Source organism: Helianthus annuus, chromosome 8, assembly GCF_002127325.2.
Source record: "Helianthus annuus cultivar XRQ/B chromosome 8, HanXRQr2.0-SUNRISE, whole genome shotgun sequence".
Classification (NCBI taxonomy): domain Eukaryota; kingdom Viridiplantae; phylum Streptophyta; class Magnoliopsida; order Asterales; family Asteraceae; genus Helianthus; species Helianthus annuus.
In genome coordinates, this window is record NC_035440.2 from 50405157 (window position 1) to 50414442 (window position 9286).

The 9286-nt window shown below is 34.3% G+C and overlaps 1 protein-coding gene across 1 annotated transcript; it reads left to right on the plus strand.

Moving 5' to 3' along the window:
• Positions 1–2139: 2139 nt before the first annotated feature.
• On the plus strand, positions 2140–2445 carry LOC118480963. The gene has a single exon (XM_035975988.1). The coding sequence runs from the start codon at positions 2140–2142 to the stop codon at positions 2443–2445; it is 306 nt and encodes a 101-aa protein (XP_035831881.1).
• The last annotated feature ends 6841 nt before the right edge of the window (positions 2446–9286 follow it).

Below are 9286 nucleotides of genomic sequence, written 5' to 3' on the forward strand. Positions count from 1 at the left end.
ATTGAGACCAACTGCTGATCACGAATACTCCCCATTGCAACTGGTCTCTGGACGAGAACCAAGTTTGTCCCACCTTAGAATTTTTGGTTGTGCGGTATATGTACCAATACTGCCACCACAACGTACTACAATGGGACCCCAAAGAAGACTGGGCATCTATATTGGTTTTAACTCCCCGTCCATAATTAAATATTTAGAACCAACGACAGGAGATATGTTTACAGCACGATATGCTGACTGTCATTTTGATGAAACAATGTTCCCAGTCTTAGGGAGACATAAGAACAAAGAAAGACTGGTAACACAAGAAATAACGTGGAATGCATCATCGCTATCAAATCTCGACCCCCGAAGTGGTCAATGTGAATATAAAGTCCAAAAGATTAGACATTTGCCAAGAGTAGCGAATGAATTACCAGATGCATTCACAGACACGAATAGAGTAACAAAGTCACATGTACCAGCATCAAATGCACCTGCTCGAATTGAAGTAATCCCAGAAGAGATTACCATACAACGAAAGCGTGGGAGACCAATCGGTTCCAAAGACAAAAACCCACGGAAACGAAAAGAGCAAAGCAACGCAGTTGGTGAAAACTCATAAAAGATTATAAATGAAACCCCAGTAGAGGTAAATGCCCTAGAAGAGACAACTATGAATCCAGAGGAAAATGAAGTTTCAGAAGAAACACCGGTACCGAACGAAAATGAGATCTCTATTAATTATGTACAAGATAGTACAATGTGGAACCGGAATAAAACACGTGTTGATGATATATTCGCATATGCTATAGCAACGGATGTAATCAATGAAAATGATTACGTACCTAAAACTTTAGAAGAGTGCGTGCACAGAAATGATTGGACAAGATGGCAAGAAGCCATAAACGCTGAATTGCATTCGCTCGAGAAGCGACATGTTTTCGGACCTGTGGTCCGAACACCCATAGATGTCAAACCCGTAGGTTATAAATGGGTGTTTGCAATAAAGAGAAATGAAAAGAATGAGATTGTACGATATAAGGCTCGACTTGTAGCGCAAGGGTTTTCCCAAATCCCAGGAGTTGATTATGAGGAAACGTATTCCCCTGTAGTGGATGCGATAATCCTTAGGTTCCTAATCGGCCTCACAATCTCTGAAGGACTTCATATGAGACTAATGGATGTCGTCACTGCATACTTATACGGGACACTTGAAAATGGCATCTACATGAAAATCCCTAAAGGATTAAAATTGCCTGAAGTATTAAAATCAACACCTCGAGATATGTGTTCTATAAAGCTCCAGAGATCTTTATATGGTCTCAAACAATCTGGTCGTATATGGTACAATCGACTTAGTGAATATCTCGAAAAAGAAGGATACAAGTCTGATGTAATCGGTCCATGTGTCTTTATTAAAAGATCACTCTCAAATTTCACTATAATAGCAGTCTATGTAGTCTATGTTGATGATATCAACATCATCAGATCTCCTGAGAGATAGAGAAAGCTGCTCAGTTGTTAAAGAAGGAATTTGAAATGAAAGATCTTGGTATGACAAAATTATGCATCGGGCTACAATTTGAGTATCTGTGCAATGGTACATTTGTCTATCAATCAAACTACATCCAGAAGATGTTAGTACGTTTCAACATGGATAAAGCACATCCGTTTAGCGTACCTATGGTTGTCCGACCGCTAGATCCACACAAGGATCCTTATCACCCTCAAGAAAAAGGCGAAGAAGTACTTGGTCCGGAAGTACCGTACTTAAGCGCGATCGGTGCCCTTATGTATCTCGCAAATAACACTAGACCTGACATCGCATTTGCAGTTCATGTACTAGCGAGATACAGTTCGAATCCAACACGTAGACACAGGAATGGTGTAAAACATATATTCCGGTATATTTGCGGGACACAAGACTTAAGTCTTTTCTATCAAAAGGATCAAAAGTCCCAACTTGTTGGATATGCTGATGCCGGATATCTATCAGATCCTCACAAAGCAAAGTCTCAGACAGGTTATGTATTCACATACGGTGGCACATCAATTTCTTGGAAGTCAACTAAGCAAACACTTACAGCAACATCATCAAATCATGCCGAATTGATAGCACTATATGATGCTGGTCGAGAATGCGTGTGGTTGAGATCAATGATTAATCATATACAAGAAGCATGCGGATTAGAACAAATCAAGAAAGACCCGGCGATTATCTATGAAGACAACGCTGCTTGTATAGTTCAAATAAGAGAAGGCTACATTAAAGGCGATAGAACAAAGCACATCTCACCAAAGTTCTTCTCAACATATGACCTACAAAAAGAAGGAGAAATCGATGTTCGTCAGATCAAGTCAAGTGAAAATCTAGCTGATCTCTTCACAAAATCACTACCGAGAAGCAGTTTTGAGTATTTATCACATAAGATCGGGCTCCAAAGATTGAAAGATGTTAGTTAAATTGAGGGGGAGCATTATACACGTTGTACTCTTTTCCTTGACTAAGTTTTGTCCCATTGGGTTTTCTTAGTAAGGTTTTTAATGAGGCAGCAGAACTGGTCCAGCAGTATCGGTTTATCTTATAGGTCCTGAAGTACCGATTTAACATCATCCTGAAGTATGTTGTTAATAGTATATAATGAATAATGATAATGTATATCTGAGGGGGAGTGTTATAAATCAGATATACAAACCACCCCCCATAACCGTTTTGGCAGTTATCATATAGATGTCCATTTGACAGTTACTAGATATACTCATATGTACATTTGTATCAAGCGGTGAAAGAAGATTCAAGTTTTGAATATACAATTTCATTGTTTTCTTATCACATATATGAATGTAAAAATATAAAATCTAAAAAATATGAAACTTAAATCCCAAAATTTAGTAATTTAGAGTTGTTCTTTTTTTTTCTCGCAATAATTATTGTTTTGTAATGATCCTCGTCCTATATATATTTTAAAAGGTGAAACTGACAAATTTATTGGACAACTCTCTATAAAAATTTAATCTTACAACGTATTAGGCATAAATAATTTTATGTTTATCAATATCTAAAATCTTATAATGTATTGGGCTCTTTAGACTTTAGTTATATTTTGATCCATATCTATCATCCAAATATATATCTGATGTAATTTGTTGGACTCTCTCTATATAATTTACTCTTACAACTTATTGGACCTAAAATCTTATAAGATATTGGGCTCATTAGTCTTGTTTTGATTCATATCCATTATCCAAACATCTATCAGTGTAATCAATAATAAAAAGTTAAAAAAGAACTAAAAAAACAAAAAAACTAAAGATCGGACATTGATGGTGATGAACTTGTATGGAGTTGTTATTTAATATAGCAGAAATCAATGAATTTAGCAACCCTCTATTTTTGCTATGTTTATTGCAATTTTTGCTATGTTTATTGCAATATTGTTAAACATCGTTTTTAATAATTGTTTTAATAATTCGTTAGGCCAAAGGGCTTTTTTATGGCTCTACTGAGTCACATAAATCCTTTGGGACTGCTATACATTTAAGTAATTATGTAAAGAAGTTTGGTTAGTTCTTAGATTAAGAGAATGGACCTGAAGTGAAATATCAGAACTGTTGAAATATGGAATAAGATCGCATATCGTGAATGCACCTGTACAGATATCTCATGTTCTATACAACATCAGGTGCTTAAGGAATTCGAATCTGAATCAACAAGAGACTAAATTACTAGGCTATAGAAGTGGCTTCCTTTTATTACGTTAAGTTTAATAGTTATTTTAACTATTACTCCACCAAATGATACTAAAAACGTTTATAATCTTATATTTAGAGGGATATACCAAATGATACTAAAAAGTTTATAATCTTATATTTAGAGGGATTTAGGATATATGAATGTCATTAACTTACATTTTTGGAGACTTAGGATATATGAATGAGAATATCATCAATTTACATTTTTGGGATCGTTGTATCTTTATATGTATGTTAATAAAAAAATATGTTTTTTATTGAACAACTAACCCTTTTTTCCTTTAAATACTATGTAATTACTCCTCTTAAATATTGAATCTTGGTTCCTCTCAAGATGTAATTTCTTTTGAATCTTGATTACTAGACAAAGCCCAAGTTATTTTTTTTTAAAGGAGAATTTCAATAGAAACAAACTGACCAAAAACCAGGCCGGCCAACTATACAGACACTACATCAAACAAATTTACACCATTTGTCCCATGAGACATCCTTATACTTCGATCTATTAGAAAACCACAAAAAACTTAAAGCTTTAATTTCACTAATGATTTTTTCAATACTAACCGGCTGCTGTTTGTTTTTTCAGAGGTAAAACGTCTGCAGTCTACGGACCACATCTGCAGCTGAAGAGGTGGACCAAAATTCTGCAGTCTGCAAGAAGAAAACTGTTTGTTTTTTAACTTAACAAAGTAAAGATCTGCTGAAAATTCCGAACAATTCTCACAGTTTAACATGATCAATTTTTCAATCAATCATAACAAAACTCTCAAAAGCAAGAACCTAATCGAACAATTCAACAATCAAATCCACGAAACATAATCAAACACTAACCTTAGACTACATCAGCGGCCTCAAATGAATGTCAATCATATGATTCACTAATTAATGCACATACATACATCTTATCGTTTGATCAACAAAATTCCAACACACCGCACCAATTCACCAACCAATCACAACAAAAACACAATCAATCATTCAATCACTAACCTGAAACCCTAGCTTTCGACAAATCACTTCTGCAGAGCAGCAACAGTAGGAGTACCAAGGAAACTCGCATGTTGAAGCTCGAGCTCGTTATACTGAGCCTCATGTTCCATCTCAATGATCAACGGAACCACAAGGATCAAAAACGTCGTTCCGGCGATCCACGCGGCCTTTCTGGTGCTCTTCAACAGCTTTGATGAAACCCTAGCAAGTACTCCGTCTCCGGTTGATTTCCTCGCCGCCATGGTCGATCGGATCAAGGGTTAGGGTTTTGATTCGATCGATTCAAGGGTGGAGGTGACGGAGATGTGGTGGTGGCGGAGGAAGTGGAGGTGGTGGTGTCGGCTGGGAGGAAGATGTTAGGGTTTTGAGAAGTCTTGTTTTGAAAGAGAAGAAGAAGGAGATGGGAAGAGATGAGAAGAGGGGAGTCCACATCTTCTTGGAGAAGAGGTCTAGAAGACTTTTTTTTAATGAAATCACTTCCAAAAAACAAACACTCTACGGACTCATACGTCTGCGCGTGGCCTGTCTGGGACAGACATAAGAAGTCCAGAAGTATTTTTCACAAAAAAAAACAAACACCCCCTAAGTCACAAAAAAAACCCTATGCTTCTAGTAATAAGATATGTGATTTCTAGTAATAAGATATGTGACTTGGTCATAAGATACGAAGTGGATTAAACCATGATATAGTAGAAACAAATAGATCGATAGTTATGAATTCTACTGTTCAAGTCACTAAAATGTGAAATATCTCCACAAACGAGAAGAAAGCGTGTAATACTTTCTTTAGTTATTGGAGTTAACTAGCAAAATTCCCCTCGTGTTACGCGGTGGAGATTCGGTTGACGTCTGTTCGTTTTATTACGATATCGGTACGGTAGTGACACTCGATAAATCAATCAAAAGAGAAAATCCAAATTAATTCTCTATCATAGATGAAAAGCTCTAAACGACTCTACTAATAATATAAATTTCGCAAAATTGAAGCGAAGAAAAAAAATTAATATCGTCTTTATAAAAATAAACGAACGAAAGCTATAAGAAAAAACAAAACTATAGTGTTAAAAACGTATATTATTTAAGATGTGTAATAGAAACTTATAAAAAAAGTCAAATTTAACGTTCACGCAAGTTGGTATTTATTATAAACTATAGGGTTGAAAACATATATTATTTATAGTATAAGGTGTGTAATTGAAACTAAAAGTATTTTTTTAAAAAGAAAAAAAATTATAGTATAAGGTGTGTAATTGAAACTAATAATAAATTAAAAAAAAGTCAATGTAGTATAAGATGTGTAATTAAAACTAAAACTAAAAATAAATTAGAGAAAAGTCAATATCACTATTCACACAAGTTGAAAATTGTTATCTATACTTTCTATAAAAGGATAAATCCAAGTGACATAAGAAAAACTGATGTGTCAGCAGGAGAGCATGTCCAACAACGCTTTTCTTATGTTATTATTACATCATAAAGCCTAGTATTAAAAGACTTTAAAATTCAAAGTTGCCCCACATCCACCTTTCAAAGGTCTACCCATTTGAATAATGCCTTATACTCAAAGGTTTGCCCTCATTCATAATTTAAAGTACTGAGGTTTATTGAAAATTCAAAAAACCTCTTCTCACGTTCAAAATTCAAAATTCTGGCTCCATATTCAAAATTCAAAGCATATATATTCTAATCCTATAAATAAGATATAATTATCTGGCTCCACATTCAAATCTCTCTCGCTCATATCTACCTATGAATTTGGCTCCACATTCAAATTTCAATTTATCTCTCTCTTTTATACTTGCGGTCATATCTCTCTTACTCAAATGCATAGCTCTCATGATTGAGCCGGTTAATCTTCATATTCAGTTCTTTGTTCCAATATCATTGTTCCAACATCGTTGTTTCATGGAAGCTCTGTTTCACACACTCACCTTTGACCTTGGCTTTGCATATTCAGTCTGTTCATATGCGATTACAGCTTTTTGTACTTCACAAAATTTTTCCAACATCATTGTTGCAACATCGTTGAGGGTATGTTTTTTTCTCTGATTTTGAATCTTAAAATTTGAACTGATCTGTTCTAATTCTCTGTTTATATTTCAGCCTAATCAGAGTTGTTTAAAATTTAAACAATCAATTGCGGGTTATTTTAGGTTTGTGGATTCTTTTAAACTGTTGATATATGTTGATAATATTTATTTTAAGGTGTTGGTATATTTCAGCTTTTTTTTTCGAGCGAGCAGTGGGAAGTTCTTCTGCACTGTTTTTGAAGTCTGAAGTGCAGAAAGTGGAGTACTTCTTTATGATAAATGAAGAAGTTAATGGTAATTATGAGAATCTGTTTTTTTCTAATTTTATTTTTGTTCTTTCGGTTTATTGATATTTAACTTTTTACTAAGATTATTATATCTTTCTTTTACATGAGACTTGAAGAAATATACAAGTTAAATAACATATATGAATTTCGCTCCACATTCAAGAGTTAAAAATGTCATCATACCCTTTAGTAGGTTCTTATGATTTAAAGTATCGGTTTATCAAGCAAGTTGAGGATCAAGTATATGAGGATAGGGCTACTGTTCAAGAGCTGAAGAGGTGTTTTGGTGATATCTTTCTGCACTTCGGAATTCAAAAACAGTGCAGAAGCTTTTCATCACATTTTACTACCATTATATACTTCTTTTACATCAGAGTTGAAGAAATATACAAGTTAAAAATGTCATCATATCCTTCTGTAGGTTCTTATGATTTAAAGTATCGCTTTATCAAGGAAGTTGAGGATCAAGTATATGAGGATAGGGCTACTGTTCAAGAGCTGAAGATTATTAAATTTCGTTGTTCAGTTTTTAATGTAATTGTTGATCTATCGTCATATGTGATATGTAAATTTTAATTCTATTGATCTTTGTAGAGCATTTTATTTTTACTGATTTGAGCGTCAACATTTGTTAGTGTTGATACCTGCTATTGTAAATGTTGAGTTGCTATTGTTGCCAGCATCTGTTATTCCCAACAGCAGTTTCGAAAGACAATAGAAGTTCTGAACATTCTTAAAAAATAGACAAAAATCTTTAAAAGTCTGTTGAAAACAGCTGTTTTTAAACATCTATTTGGCAAAAGATTTATCCCTTGTTTAAAGGTATTGTCTGTTCTCATAATTCCTGTTTTTTTGTAACGACTGTTGAGTTGCTACTGTTGCTAACATCTGTTATTCCCAACAACGGTTTCCAAAGGATTGTCAACAATCAACCAATAGAAGTTCTGAACATTCTTAAAAAATAGGTATTTTGAAAAAAATTGACAAAAAATCTTTAAAAGTCTGTTGAAAACAGCTGTTTTTAAAACATCTGTTTGGCAAAAGATTCATCCACTGTTTAAAGGTATTGTCTGTTCTCATAATTCCTGTTTTTTGTAACGACTGTTGAGTTGCTACTGGTGCGAACATCTGTTATTCCCAACAGCAGTTTCCAAAGAATTGTCAATGATTAACACAATAGAAGTTCTGAACATCTGTTATTGCTCAACGTCTTTAAATGAAGAGGTTTTTTTATCGCTGTTGATTTACCACTGCTCAACAGTTCTGAACATTTGTTATTGCTCAACTGTTATTGCTCAACAATTCATGATTTTTTTGTTACGACTGTTAAGTTGCTACTGGTGCGAACATCTGTTATTCCCAACAGCAGTTTCCAAAGAATTGTCAATGATTAACACAATAGAAGTTCTGAACATCTGTTATTGCTCAACGTCTTTAAATGAAGAGGTTTTTTACTGCTGTTGATTTACCATTGCTCAACAGTTCTGAACATCTGTTATTGCTGAACTGTTGATTTACCACTGTTTACAACATTTGTGTCCGATGAAGTGGTAGTAGCATTTGTTTGCCATGTAGATTATTGTTGGTATTTAAATGAAGAGTTTTTTTTTTATATTTTTATGGCAGAGGTTTAAAATTTGTCCTTTTAGTTTCTTGATATTTAAATGTTTTGCATTAAATGGCTGCTGATATTTAATATCAATTTATTCGTTTATATTAAAAGTCTGTTGAAAGGACTGCTAACTTACTATTGTTGTATAAGATCTGTTGTTACCCAACAGTGGTTTCCAAATATTGCTGAAGGGTATTCTCTGTTTTCATAGGTTCTGTTTAATCTGAGGACTGCTGAGTTACTAATGTTGCCTAACATCTGTTGTTGGCCAACAGTGGTTTTCGCAACAACTGTCATCCATTATCAGAGCAGAGGTTGTGACGTGGACATATGTTAGCCATCAGATCTTTCTAACTTCTAACACGTCAGCATTCACCTTTTCACTTTATAAACCGCTATTTCATCCCCAAACAGACGTTTTACTTTCGTCTGGAGTTTAAAATTCAGCAGAGCGGTTTCCACCTTCTTCTTCAACACTTCTTCGTCAACCTCTCGCAACTTTCTATTCCGATCATGACTTTGGTGATGAAAAATTCGCATAACTACGTTGCTATTTTTGAGAAAACCGAGAACAATACTCTCTATCATTCGATGATTGGTGTTCTTACATCATCAAAATATAAGGTCATTCT

What these genes read in the sequence shown, in the direction of transcription:
- LOC118480963 (XM_035975988.1), top strand. Translation starts at nt 2,140, where the DNA reads ATGATTAATCATATACAAGAAGCATGCGGATTAGAACAAATCAAGAAA.